The sequence below is a fragment of the Anneissia japonica genome, unplaced genomic scaffold (assembly GCF_011630105.1).
Source record: "Anneissia japonica isolate Jap-2015-1 unplaced genomic scaffold, ASM1163010v1 scaffold1525_len913038_cov183, whole genome shotgun sequence".
In the NCBI taxonomy this organism is placed as follows: domain Eukaryota; kingdom Metazoa; phylum Echinodermata; class Crinoidea; order Comatulida; family Comatulidae; genus Anneissia; species Anneissia japonica.
Window position 1 is genome coordinate 44,773 of NW_022728504.1, and position 14,843 is coordinate 59,615.

A 14,843-nucleotide genomic window follows, 5' to 3' on the forward strand; every position below is an offset into this window, starting at 1 on the left:
GTCTACAAGAGTATTTGGTTCATTTCTGTTTTGTTGTTTTTTGTTAACTGATGATGGGTTGAAGGTAACCCGAAACATGTCTGCCATTAAATCTTTTGTGTTATTTTTAAAATGCGTTGTATTTTTTTTGTGTTATTTTTAAAATGCGTTGTATTATTTCTACAAGAGTATTTGGTTCATTTCTGTTTTGTTGTTTTTTGTTAACTGATGATGGGTTGAAGGTAACCCGAAACATGTCTGCCATTAAATCTTTTGTGTTATTTTTAAAATGCGTTGTATTTTTTGTCAACTTACGTCCATTTGGTTCTATTATCAAGGATTTCAGTTCAAGAAGATTACCTTTCTTTATTAAGGAAATATGAAAAGATTACTCTTCGTTTGAACAAAGCCGAATTGGATTTTAATTTTTTACATAATATATATATATATATATATATATATTTATTCAATATATTTAATATTTTATATTGTTAAAAGGTAGGCCTCTGTAAGTAAGTACTTAAAAATACGCCAAGCCTCTAGTAGTAGGCTAGGCCTACTACTCCGGACTCCAGACGAGGCCTGAGCCATCCTTCTGGAAAGTTAAAGTTTTGTTGTATTTGTATGGTATGCCATCTAGTCTAAGCTTAATTGTTTTTGCCATTGCCAAAATTAGTCTAGGGTCTATTCTAAATATTTTAGGCCCGTTTTATTAGGGAGGACTATTTAAATTTAGTCATGCCTAACTAGTCGACACGAGTGACTCAGTTTCGTGGCTCCAAAAATATGAACATTTGATTGGTTGAAATTGTTTATTTCGGTCCGCCCATTTATCCAAATACGGAATATAAGATTACGTCATTCTTTTGGCATCCTGGTGCCTGATTTCAGTGTTTTACAAGTCGCTTCTTCCGGGTAGTTGCTAAATACAACGGGTTCAGCCGAGGGGCGTGGCTTCGTATGCTGACGTCATGCATAATTTCAGCTATAGTTCCTCTTTCAGTTATACTAGTTCATCCTCGACAAAGAGTAGGCCCTGTCTTTTCTCACACAGCATAGCAAAACACAGCTGTGTCCCTGTGTAATTTTCTTTCCAAAATTAGGATCCATGGAACATTATCAACTTATGGGGTCTACACAGAGTGAAATAATACATAGGCCTAGTTAGCCTTGTATTTTAGCGGTAGGGATTAGGCCGTAATCACAGAAAGAAATGAAAACACTTTAATGGCCTATACTACTAGTACTTAGTCACGTCTGTGGATTTTCCAACCTAATCCCATGAACAAATTATCTTACTGGAAGAGAAAATGGGCCTAACACATTGAAATTACAACTTTTATTACAACAACAACTGCTGAAGTTAAGATTTATTACTTTTTAATGTTTCACTTTTTAATATTACACAAAAAGAGAAGTGGAACAGAATGTTAAATATTTAATTAAATTAAATAGGCCTATATTAATTTTCCAATATCTGCATTGCAATTTGTATTGCATAAAGTAATGTATTAAATAACAATTAGGCCTATTCTTTGGATAGTAGCCTAGGGCCACATTCTGCATATAGGCCTAATGGCCTAGACAGTGGCTCCTCTAGGATACATTTTCTGGGGGGGGGGGGGGGCAAGAGACAGGCGCTAAGCTGTTCAACAGGGGCTTGAGCTTTGCCTGAGGAGAGGGAGGGTTTGGGTTTTTCTAAAAATAGGGAGCTCTGGATGGCCGGAAATGGCACTTAGCAGTGTGAAATACATAGTTTGGCTTGGTGTAGGCCTATATTCACTTTTTTTTGGTCCCAGCGAATGCCCGACGAGCTCGGCCGGGGGACCTTGATTTGTACGACGGGGGTTGGGGCTTAAGCCCCATTGTCCTCGGCCCCGCCACTGCTAGACAGACTGCTGCAGGTTGTTGGAAGCATTCTAGGACTATGTCCTAGGCCTCGCTCGGACTACTGAAGAGGCCTCCCGGTCCGACCTAGCGCAGGCTTACAGGTGCCTAGACCGACACGATCGTCCATACTTTGGGCCCAATCATCTGAAAATGGACTCGTTGTCTCGTGGGGCCCCCGATCGTCCGTAACCCGGCTGTATCAGCAGCACAAACCTGTGCACAAACTAAGTAAGGAGCAGCCCACCGGCCTCGCTAACGTCACATTGGTCACACGGTATGTGCGATGTTTTTAGGTAGACGGTATAATATATACATGAGTGACACCATACAAGCCACGCCCCTCGACTGAACCCGTTGTATTTAGCAACTACCACCGAGGACCGCCGTGCATAGCAGAACACGTGAATTATGATCTTTTTAAACGGGTTTATAGCAGAACACGTGAATTATGATCTTTTTTTAAACGTTTGTCGTGGAAAACAGAAACAGGGTAGGCCTACAAGGCCGATTTTTCTATCAAACTAAACAGAAACACTTACTTTTTCGACTTCGGTATGTATGTAGAAAATCGCTGTATGGGATGCTAATGCTACTAATCAGAAATTTGTAAACAAACAGCTGTCAAAATTGTATCGATTCGATGGCTGTCACACAGCCTTGGCAAAAACGTCGGAACGCGCAACTCGTACAAAAAATAATCAGAAAATTCAATGATGTAAGGATTCTTAGCTATCTATAAAAGGAACTGATTTTACCATATTTGGGTACCTTCCGCTTTTCCAATGTTTATTCAACAGCTATAAAATAGCATACACATTATGCTAATTAAAACGCGCGAAAGTTAAATTCCTTTCTGCATTGTGAGGGCGTCTAGAATCAATGACGTCACGCCGTGTTGAAAATTTTGCAATAACCGTCAAAATCTCCAACGCGGCTCTCCGACTGGAATGCCATGGCAAAAATCAAATGATGAGGTCAATTTTAGTGGGTTTATAATTAATAGAATGTAATCTTTTAGGCTTAATTGGTCTCCTAACCATCTTTTGATTTGGTATAATTTTAATAAATACTGACCAGATAGAAGCTTTGTTCAGTCTCGAGAGATACGCCCAGAGATCTCTATGTCTGGATTGCTCCAAAGGGATGCAGGGAGTCGAGAATAAAGATGCAGTAATACTGTGTGATGAACAAGTTATTATACTGAGACACACCTCATGACAATAGGCCCCAGAGTACTTATAATTAAAGATAGGTGGGCTAAGCAAAATACCAAATTTGTGTATGGAGTGTGATCTGTTGCCAGTGATGGGATATACAGGTTTTACCTGAATATAGTTATAAAATTGAAAACACAAAGTGCAAACTTAGGCTATTTTGAAATCAAAATCAATGTTATATTAAAAGACAATACTTCGTAAACAAAAATTACATGAGAAGACAGCGATGTAAACTAGTTATTAGTTGCAGACAAATACTTGAGCTTTGGCATTTACAGACTCCAGACTAACCAACAGACAGATATTACAAGCCCACCTGTCCTTGTCAGATTAGAGTCCTATCCAATAATGTACATTATATCAACAACTTAAATATACAAAGAACAATCAATGTAGCTTGACAATGGAAATACAAATCTCATTTAAAATGCAATTAGGATAATATTGGTATAAGATGCAGAATGTGTTTTATGTGTAATGATTTTGAACACATAATCCGTATTCAATACCTCATAATGCTACTGGCCTAGTGTCCTGCACTACTCGCCTCTATAACAACTTGTAAAATCATTAACTTCTTTCTGAAAATAAACATTACTATCAAATGTAATGCTCAGTACTACAAGCACACATACAGTATTCTATGCTAAATATGCCCTGTACAACTGACATTTATTTTCCAGCCATCAAGATACCAATATAGACGAGTGAAGCTGTAAATTAGATACTAATCATTACCTTTCTACCTAGATTCATTCGAACACCAGGTTTTTTTTACAACTAAAATAATTTCACTGAGCTATACAGAATATTTTATTGAATCACTGTTAAATGAGAATAAAATCAAATAACAGAAAATAAAATTAACACAATGTCATTGTATGTAATATTTCTGAAAATTCAGTAGAGCTTACTATCCTATTATTCAAATTAGACCAAAGCATTACAGTATAGACTCAATATAAATTTAGTTTTTAATGGACTATTGCATAGATAATACACATACATTCAATGCTTAGTGGCAACATTCAGTTTGAACAGTACATTAAATTGTATGCAAGCATTACAATTAAATACCTAATATCCATCCTACGATTAAAATCTGATGACCAACACCTAAAGATCAATATATTGCCTTGGTTACAACTGAATTGGTACTATGCATGGTGGTGGTGGCAGAATTTGACCACTGGAGGGGTGAATCAAATGGTTGGTCTGGTGCCAGGGTGTCCCCAAGAAATTTGAATGATCTGGAAATGAAAGCTTAGACGGTTTAATGTAATGATAATTATAAAAATGTTAAAGTAATGACAAGAAGACTTAACTATATCAGTGTGGCACCTGCGGGGGGAGGGGGACAGGGAGAGCATTTTCCTCCGATCGGACAGCTGACGTCTGACACCAGGACAAGGTCGTCAGATCAAAAATTTAAAAAATATCATTTGCCTATCTAAGTAATGTTATTTTAATGGCCAATATTGTGGTCTTCTGGACAGTACTAAGCCATAGAAACTGTCCTGGTGAACCCTACCAGGGATTTTTTTTATTCCGGGACACTGACTGAGACTCTAGTTGCCCCTGTATCAGACCCCCCACCCTCCGTTGGACATATCGGACCCCTTGTCAGCAAATTTCTGGAGCTGCGGCTGAACTAAATGTAATAGTTATTAAAATCCAAATGTAATTTTAAGTTGATCTATTAAAATATTATTCCAATATTATTGCGCAAGTCAGTCTAGGGTACTCTCAAGTGTATTTCACAATATTACAACCTGTAACCTGTTCCCCTAAATTTCTATAGATTGAATATAAACATAATGTACAGGAGAACTACAGGCCGAGTTTGCAAAAAAAAAAAAAAAAATTAGACTGAACAGTATAAAAATTAAAATATACATCACTGAATTTGATTTACCAATTTTGCATATTAAGAGGGTGGGTCATAATAACTGAAAACCTTGGTGGGAGGGTAAGTGAAACTGTCATGGATAAGGTGCAGCGCTATCAAGCTTTTATATTTCTGTTCTTCTTATCCCATTTTTAAATCCTCAATTTTGCATATTTTAAGACCAACAGCAAGTACCCAGTTGACCACCAACACTGCCAATACACTGACCAAAGCAACTAAATGCATACTTTCCAACTCTTTCACCATTACAAATAACACTGCCAAGATCACCGGGGTCCAAAGTTAGAAATCGTTTCCGGCAGATCTATTTTTAAACGAGCTTTCACTAACACATTTAATTTGTTTTGCTACTTATTCCAATCGACACTGACTTCCATGAGACAAATGATAATAAAGGGGTAATACAGTAGTAAAAGCACATAGATTTAATTAATTTGCGGGAGATGAGATGAGTTATATTCTGGGAGATCGAGACTCCTGAGTTCCCTTCCTAAAAAAATCACACAGAAAATGTCCCAATCCACTAAAAAATCAAATTTAACTTACCAAATAGTACATCATTTACACATTAATCTAATGTTATCAATTATGTGGTCTAATGTAAACTGGTAATACCATAATGACAAGTAATTTTACCTGTTGTTTACAGACTAACAACCATTACAATGCCTGACAAAAATTGACATTTGATTGACTATAGTCACTGAAAAACAGAAGCTTTGGTGGAAACAAATATTGGCTAATAACATGGCAACTTATAATTCAAAAATTTGTATCGCTGTACATTTTACATTTTGTTTATACAAGAAATCATTAAAACTCTTATTAAAAGAAAAAACACAAATCATAATCAGTAGTTACAAGCATAGATATTTTATTTACCATGTTTGTCTCCAATATCAATGCTGTGGTTGAAACAATGTATTCACATAAATGCCATTATGTAATTTTCAATAAAATAATGTATGAATATAACCGTAAAGGAGTGACACCCTTTATAAATTAGGCCAACACAAGGCTAATAGTAAATCTGTTGAACAAATATTCATTATTTTATGAACACACTATGAATGCACACACTGTATCATGTATGCATACCAGTGCACCATGTGTGCATACCAGTGCACCACGTATGCATACCAGTGCACCATGTATGCATACCAGTGCACCACGTATGCATACCAGTGCAGCATGTATGCATACCCAGTCCACCACGTAAGCATACCAGTGTACCACGTATGCATACCAGTGCACCACGTACGCATACCAGTGCACCACGTACGCATACCAGTGCACCATGTATGCATACCCAGTGCACCATGTATGCATACCAGTGCACCATGTATGCATACCAGTGCACCACGTATGCATACCAGTGTACCACATATGCATACCCAGTGAAGGAGTATGTGGTCCACTGGTATGCATACATGGTGATGTATGCATACCAGTGGACCACATATATGCATACCAGTGCACCATGTATGCATACCAGTGTACCACGTATACATGCATACCCAGTGCACCACGTATGCACACACCAGTGTACCACGTATGCATACCCAGTGCACCACGTATTCATACCAGTTGCCCATGTATGCCTAATGGGCCTCGCTTGAATCCATCACTGCCTACAATGAAACATATGACTACACTTCATTGTGTACATGACTACACAATGCCATATGTATGAGTACGCTGCATTACACATCATGTATGGCTAAAATGCACCATGCACAAGTATGTCTACATTGGATTATTGCATCATGTATGCCTACATTGCATCAATACATCATGTATAACTAAGAGTGTATGACTACACTGTACCAATGCATCATGCAAACTTTTACTACATCAATGTATCATGCAAGCCTTCCCTGCACCAATCAAGCCTATACTTCATCAATGCATCAAGCAATCCTATACTTTATCAGTGCAATATGTGTTCTAAGGCTGCATCAATTCACCATGTACAGTACATCATGTATGACTACACTATATAAACAAATTCTTTGACTGCAATAATGTATAACATACCATGCATCATACTACAATGCATCATGCATTCCTAGATGGCTTAAGTGCATCCTGTATGACTATTACATTATGCACTATGTACAGTATGACTCCACCGACCCAATCCAAATTTATCTGTAGTACACTAATGAATTACTCAGAATAAATCATTTTGTTTCACAACTGGGATAAGTGAAATAAGATATAACACTAAATGTTTAAGCAACTGCTTTCAGGATTGCAATATGTAAAGCATCTACAAAAATATAGATTTCCTTCATACTTTCATATTTATTGTACCAATAAAATTATAATAACAAGCTCTCATGTTCTTTATATACTGTATTAAGCATTATATTATTTGCTGGTAAAACTGTCTATATGCCATGATCTGTACAAAATTTGTAATTTGTGTCCACTTCATGGACATGGACTACGTACAGTATTCATTCCTCAATTCTTGTTCTACAAATCAGCAAAAATTATAATCAAAGAATGTAGTCTATATTCAGTAACGTCTTATTATGTGTATTCTCAAGTATTCTTTATCTATTACATCATCATGAATTAAGAATTATTCAATATTTATTTATAAACAATTTTACAAACACCGAAATAATTTCATATATTTTTTTTCCAAATAACCATGTTTGAAATGTCATTAGGTATAATGCTAGCAAAGTTTTGGTCAAAGATAACCACAATTATAAAATTAGCTACAATGCAAGAAATGAGGCATTTGCTGATTACAGACAGGTGAATCTTTAGCTTGATTTCATCCAAGCAACCATAATCTAATACCATCAAGCAATAAATCCAAAGGTCCCAAGGCCCCAATTCAAGATTAAAGCATCATAATACTTCCAGCACACAAAGGCAAAGGTATTGCCTTACTGGATACAGGTACGTTAAAAACAAAAATAATGATGCATTCTGATGGAAAAACATATCAGATATAGAAGACAGAAAAAAAAGAACTTACTAAATAAAGAAATACACGATCAGCGAATTATAAAAAAGGATACCTTTCCGATTATTATGTCAAATTTACAATTTGAATTGAACCATAAGAACACTAATTCTATGTGAAGAACTTTTCAGGGGGCATCATTGGGGACTCGCTTTTAAAATCACTAAGAAGCTAGAGGCTTTGATTTTTGTGAAATTGTGAACAATATACATGGTGTAAAAATTAGTTCTCTCAAAAGCTCTGATGAGGGCAGTATAATAGAGGCAGTAGAGTATATTGGCCCTAACGGCTGCCATACAAAAAAGATCTATTAACCGATGAGGCAAGTGTTTCTAGAGCTCCACATCGGAGCTAAAAAAGGCAATAAAGTTACCTGCAGCAAACATCAGATTGATTTAGTAAAAATAATGTGTTGACGACATTTTGGCCACCATTCCCAAACTAAAAAAACCAAGTTAACCTTTACTTGAAAGGTACTTTGTAAAACATAAAATTTACCCTGGTTAGGTATTCCAATCGTGCTTGCAATTTAATGCCGATGCAGACAAATATTTAATGCCACATCTTTCAACCAGATAAATTTCTTGTCCAATGAAAAGGCAAAATTCACAGTGAAGGTTCAAACCGCCAACCTCAAGGTTGAGAGACCGATACAACGGCAGTGCCAAACACTCCCAAGAGATGAATGAAATGATATGATGCAAAATAGTAATGTCCTCTATTTATAACTTAAAGACACTGAAACAAGCACACAAAACCTACTCTCTAAAGATGTGATTACCGCCCACTAATGCTTAACAACAATCACATCCAAGGCTAGGAACAAACCAAATTATTAGGAAATGAAATTGATGTGACCAGTCAAGAAACAATAGCATGGGTTTGGTAAACATGATATGAGATTTTGTAGAACATCAGCTTTGCCACCTGTAGACTAGCAACAACAAAAAAAAAAACAGCAAGATTGAAGGGTCCTCTATCAGAAAAAGTTCACTAAAGCCTGTCACATTTAAAAAAAAAAAACAAAGTTTTTGCAATGCAGTTCACTTGAGAACAGTGGTTTTCAGACACCAAATCTGACCTTTTATACAACCTCAAAAATATAAAAAAAAGTCAACAAAATATACCAAACTTAATGATAACATAAATTTCATATTTTTTTGTTTTTATCCATAATACTGTATGTATCTACAAGCAATAATAGACAGAATGATTGTATGTATATACCTGTGTGACAATATTGCATATACCTTCAGAAACAATGAAACATCATTGAAATCATCAACTGGAAAATACTAATTTACTGTATTAAACTTGTGTATCACTAGAGGAGGAAGCCATACTGAATTCTTGCTACTCCACAACTTGTTTCCCCTCCGAGTTAAGAATTGGTGGTGTTACACATGTACCAGAACTTCTTACTTTTTAGGTAATTGCGGTTGTTTCTTTAGCTGTAAATAAAGATACTAATATGTATAAGAGTGACACACAAAATAATAAATGACATATGGCAATCCGTATATAATTGTATATCATCAGTCATGACTGGTAGTCATCAGTGTAAATTGGTTGGGGTTTATTCTCAGTATAGTTTAGTGTATCATCAATCATGATTTGTGGTCATCAGTGTAAATTCGTTGGTGTTCATTATCAGTATAGATAAGTTTATATCATCAATCATAATTTTTGGTCATCAGTGTAAATTTGTTGGTATTTAGCATCAGTATTGATTAGTGTATATCATCACTCGTGATTGGTGGTCATCAGTCTAAATTTGTTGGTGTTTATTATCAGTATTGTTTTGTGTATATCATTATCACTCAAGATTGGTGGTCATCAGTGTAAATGTGTTGGTGTTTATTATCAGTATTGATAAGTGTATACCATCAATCATAATTTGTGGTCATCAGTGTAAATTTGTTGGTACTTAGTATCAGTATTGATTAGTGTATATCATCACTCAAGATTGGTGGTCATCAGTCTAAATTTGTTTATTATCAGTATTGTGTAGTGTATATCATTATCACTCAAGATTGGTGGTCATCAGTGTAAATGTGTTGGTATTTATTATCAGTATTGGTTTGTGTATATCATCAGTGTAAATTTGTTAGTATGTTTTATTGTGTTGGCTGGTATTCATCAAGAGTGTTTGTTGGTACTTTATCAGTCATTCTTGGACTCACCTGGGACTTTGATACAGGATTGATATTTTCATACAATTTTGGTTCCTCATACTGCGCTGTGCCACCTTTATTAAGAGCCATCAGATCTTCGTGAGCTTTTTTTGTGTTAATGTATTCACGACCAACTTTTTGATTTTGCTGAATCAGAATAAAAGGAATCAATTAGAAAAGTTTGGGAAAATGTCCATTTTCTTATTTGAGAATACTCAGTATAAGTCAATTTCTACTCCAATCAGAAACTTGTTATTGTTATGACAAACCAATTAATGTCAATCAAAGTAACCAGCAAAGTGTTGGTTATAATGAATGTTCTTACTACTTCAGCTTGCACCCTCTGGGACAGGGTTTCAATATGGTGTTGAACTGCATGGTAAATGAATTTGTACTGGGCTTCAGTCTGAACCATTCCAGATCTCTGACTTCTTAGCATTTGGATAGTCCGGTGAATATCAATTTCACAGTCCAATCCTGCAAAGTAATTCCGCATAAAACAAATTATTGAATTGTTATTGAATTCAATACAGTTCGAAAGTGAAAAGATTTTGTAGGGTAGTTTGAAAAATTGTTGATTTGATATACAGACTCAAGACCCTCCAAGCTGGTGTACACCCTTGGTTTTTTTCATTAGGAACAAGCATTCTTTCAGTATTGCATATGATCAACCAAAAAAAAAACATCAATCTCTTGGATTTTGTTCAAATTTTCTATGTGGTTGGTATCCAAGAGAAACAATTAAAAGTGAAAAACATTTTTTTTCTCTAGGCTTTTTTATTAGTGAGATAATAGCTAACAAAATTTGGGATAATTAGTGATAACGTGCACATTTAACTGACCATATCTCGGTAAGTATATATCTGCTTAATAGGTAAGCACCTATTAAGCAGATTTTTGTGTCTTTTTAAGTTACTGAGTAGCTCTATAACTTTAAAAATTCAAACTCCTCAATTCAACCATTAAATACAAATTATAAAGTTCAAGGTTAGAGAAAAAATATATATATATATATATCTTCCCAATACACTTGGTGGTGGGCACTCTAAAACCACCTAAGCAATTATATATGACATGTCCACTTAAAATTGCAATTTTTGTACATATTAACACAGTTAATACCATATTAGGAACAGAAACCAAACCCTTTTTTTATTTAGGTTTTCAGGTCAATTTAGGTTTTGAAGTTGAGTTATGATGTAAAATAAAAAGCTTCCCAATAAAGTTGGTGATAGGCACCCTAAATTTCCTGAGCATAATTAAAAAAGAAATTGTATCAATTAAATCAAAATGGTAAAGCAAAACTATAACAATCACAAGATTTTTAAGAAACATGTTAATTTTAATACAATGATCAGTGTATACCACAAAACATGATCAGATGCACTATTGATGAAAATTAACCCTATACTCATTTTGACTGATGAAGATACAGGGTTTATTGGAGTTCACATATGCTTCACTGGGCCTACAGTGGTAATCCTTAATTTAGAAGACTTCACTACCAGAACCATGACAAGTGTGCCGCTTGTTTTGTTTACTGTAGTACAGTGTTTATAAATTCAAAAAGTGCAATTTCGAATAGAAATGCATATATAATTGCTTAATGGTCAACTTATAGGAAAGCATTCACATCCTAATGTACCTCTAAAATTATTTTCAAGAAAAAAAATATTTTTAAAAATTTAACTTTAAACTTTTTTTTATCTATAGCAACTTTTTTATGGTTGATCTGAGGCATTAGAATGTATTTATAAAGTTATAGAGCTACTTAAAATGACACCAAAAAAGGCTCAATAGGTGCTATACTTACCGAGATATGGTCGGTTAAACATGCAAGGTATTGCTAATTAGCTAAAACTTAGTTAGCTTGTATCTCACTAATTAAGAGGCCTGGAGCAAAAAAAAAAATTGGTTGGATTGGATTGATTTATTCGGTGTAAACACCAAGGATAGCCCACAAAGGTCTAGAAGAAGACTTAATTCCAGTAGGGTCCTTCTGGTGTGAGTGGGCAGTACACCGGGAGATAATCCTCTACTCTTTTCCGAAGAGTGTACTGCATTCTTTAATGGGTATCGATGGACACAGGACTAACGGCTTAAATGTCTCATCCGAAAGACGGTGCGCTATTGTAACTTGTATTTCAGACCTAATCGGGGACCTAGAGATCTCCACGGTTCAGCACAACAACAGGAGCTACCACCAGATTAGCCGACTGAGCTAAGCTGGTTTCTGATCATTTCTCATGGGTCTCAACCACATACAAAAATTTGAACAAAATCTGAAAGAATAATGTTTTTGGGTTGATTTGACATGGACTTACCCATATAACACTGAACACTGACAAAGTTTTGAATATAGCTCCTTATTATTAATATTGAAAACTGATGTATGTAAAATTCAAATTAAATTACTAGTATGTAAAATAACTCATTCCTGAAAGTGATTATTATATTAAATTATAGTATTGTGATTGCCAAACACTTAAAATAAGGAACAAATAAGCTTTGTAATATATTTAAACTATAGACTAAGTGAAATGTTGAACATATTGCAATTATAAATATTAATGTCATACTCTGTTTGTTGATTGAGTTAAATACTATATCATTCAATCAACAATGCATAGAGGTTTCGAGCAGAAATTTAATAAGTATTATTATGAATGGCATACCATGTTGTTTGATGAGGTTTAATACAATATCAATCAGAATGAATGTTCCTGTCCTTCCAATACCAGCACTAAAATAAACAAGATAAAGTCGTCTGTTACAAAAATTTGATATAATTTTTTATATTGGTATTTAATTGGCAATACTACATAGGAATGAATACTACATAATTGAAATACTTTTCTGACTGAAATTATATTAATGGGTCACCTGCAATGCACTACAATAGGCCCTGCATCTGGAAATGACTCCTGTTTATTGTTGTAATCATGAAGGAAGTTCAGCACTCTACTAGGTTCTTGAGGGACACCATGATCAGGCCAACTTTTAAAATGAAAATGAAAGATTTCTCGAACTTCATCTGGCTGTAATCAACAACAATAAAAAAATGTTTTTCAGTTTTAAATTTATAATAATATGAATGACAAATGGCATAGTAGGAAATACATTCTTTTGTTACATTTTGAGCTTAGGGCCTGCAAGGCCTGAAGGTAATCTTTGATTGCATTAAATTTAACCTATGTACAATAATTTTCCGCTAGTGTACGATGCATGATCTACTAATTGATTTATAAGTCAATCACTCTGTTTTAATAATGTTAGTTTTGATAACTGTTGTAGCAGTCATCGGTTGCTATAGTGATATGATCAGTATACTGTGTGCGTATTTACATTTAGCTAGCTGTGCGTGTATGCTGATTTGTGCTCCTGTATGTAGTAGGGTTTAACTACACGTACACCAGCAGACTGTCAGTACGGATACGATGAATACCTATTGTAATTTCCAATCCAATCCAAGGACATTCGTCAAAGAAATAAACATTCCTAAAGAATTCGAGAGAGAATACAGTAACTGACTTTTTGGTCGGTGCAGACAGGTAAAAATCATGTGATGATTTCATAACAACGCTAGGCTACGGCCTAGGCCTCCTGCCTAGGCCTCCTGTCTGTCCGTAGGCCTACACCTATTTCGTTCCTTAAAATATTATATTATATTTCTTTAAAATAGGTCTAGAATATTCCTATTAAATGTTCAGTTTGTTTAGTTTAAGGATCATTGATTCAAGGAATTCCTTAATTATTCACACTTAATATTGAATTTGAAGTTCTAATTAACCTTGTTTTATGAAAGTAATTTTTAATTACAATTTAATTTTCATCATGCTACGCGATATCTTCGCGGTGACGAAAAAAATGAGGAAAATTTTTTTTGCACACAAACCTAAAAAAATTAAGCCAAGCGTCAACTATTCAAAAATTATTGGACTGTGGGGGATAGGCAAATAACATTGGGAGTTGCAGTGATGACATCATGATCGACTTATAATAGGTGCTTAGTAGATTTTCTCATTTCAAAGGATTTTGCCAAAGATTTATGTATACTTCGACTATATAGTTTATAGTTACAGTAGGTGATAAATAGGTACTGTCTCTTATGAGTAAACACTTAGTACTGTAACTATGATAGTGCTACTACTAGAAATTGCAAATTGCAAGTGAAGTGCTGCGAAGTACAACTGCATATAAATGTTCTTCGAACAAAATTATTTATGCGAGTCAAGTGAAAATAATGAATAAAAAAATATAACAAATAATTTGAAACACGATCCATTGTCTATATTAGAACAGCGTTGGTACCGTGTACAATAGTGTTTTGCTGCAGTGACATCTCGCTGCTGGCGACTCACTGCTGCTGGCGATGACTCGCTGCTGGCGAATCGATCTGCGCATGTGTATAAAATGGTATTTATTTCCATAAACACTGTGTATGCCAGTCTACAACAAGCGTCGCCTAAATGTAATAATTAGCACGTTGAAATAGGCTAGTAAATAGGTTTAACTGGGTTCGTAAATAATATTGGCCTCAAAATATTGTGGCTCAGACATGGGCCGATTAAACGTAGAAATAGGAAACCTAGAAATATAGTAAAAACGCTGAATAGTACTACAGCGTCACGACATGCAGGCGTTGGTACAAGTAGGTTAGTCTACAAACGTCGCCTAAAGTAATTGAT

The 14,843-nt window shown here is 35.0% G+C and overlaps 1 protein-coding gene and 1 long non-coding RNA gene across 2 annotated transcripts in view; both read right to left on the bottom strand.

The window, feature by feature from the left end:
* LOC117114234 overlaps positions 1–2,423 on the bottom strand; it is a 22,361-nt gene extending 19,938 nt beyond the window's left edge. The window contains exon 1 of the long non-coding RNA XR_004446317.1: positions 2,409–2,423. This is a non-coding gene — a long non-coding RNA (uncharacterized LOC117114234). The remainder of the gene's footprint in view (positions 1–2,408) is intronic.
* Positions 2,424–5,852: 3,429 nt separating this feature from the next.
* LOC117114235 (tyrosine-protein phosphatase non-receptor type 11-like) overlaps positions 5,853–14,843 on the bottom strand; it is a 56,919-nt gene continuing 47,928 nt past the window's right edge. Inside the window, exons 11-15 of the mRNA XM_033257842.1 lie at positions 13,039–13,193; positions 12,831–12,898; positions 10,481–10,632; positions 10,165–10,302; positions 5,853–9,432 (exon numbers count right to left, since the gene is read on the bottom strand). Coding sequence (XP_033113733.1) covers positions 9,400–9,432; positions 10,165–10,302; positions 10,481–10,632; positions 12,831–12,898; positions 13,039–13,193 — 546 coding nt within the window. The 3' untranslated portion in view covers positions 5,853–9,399. The remainder of the gene's footprint in view (positions 9,433–10,164; positions 10,303–10,480; positions 10,633–12,830; positions 12,899–13,038; positions 13,194–14,843) is intronic.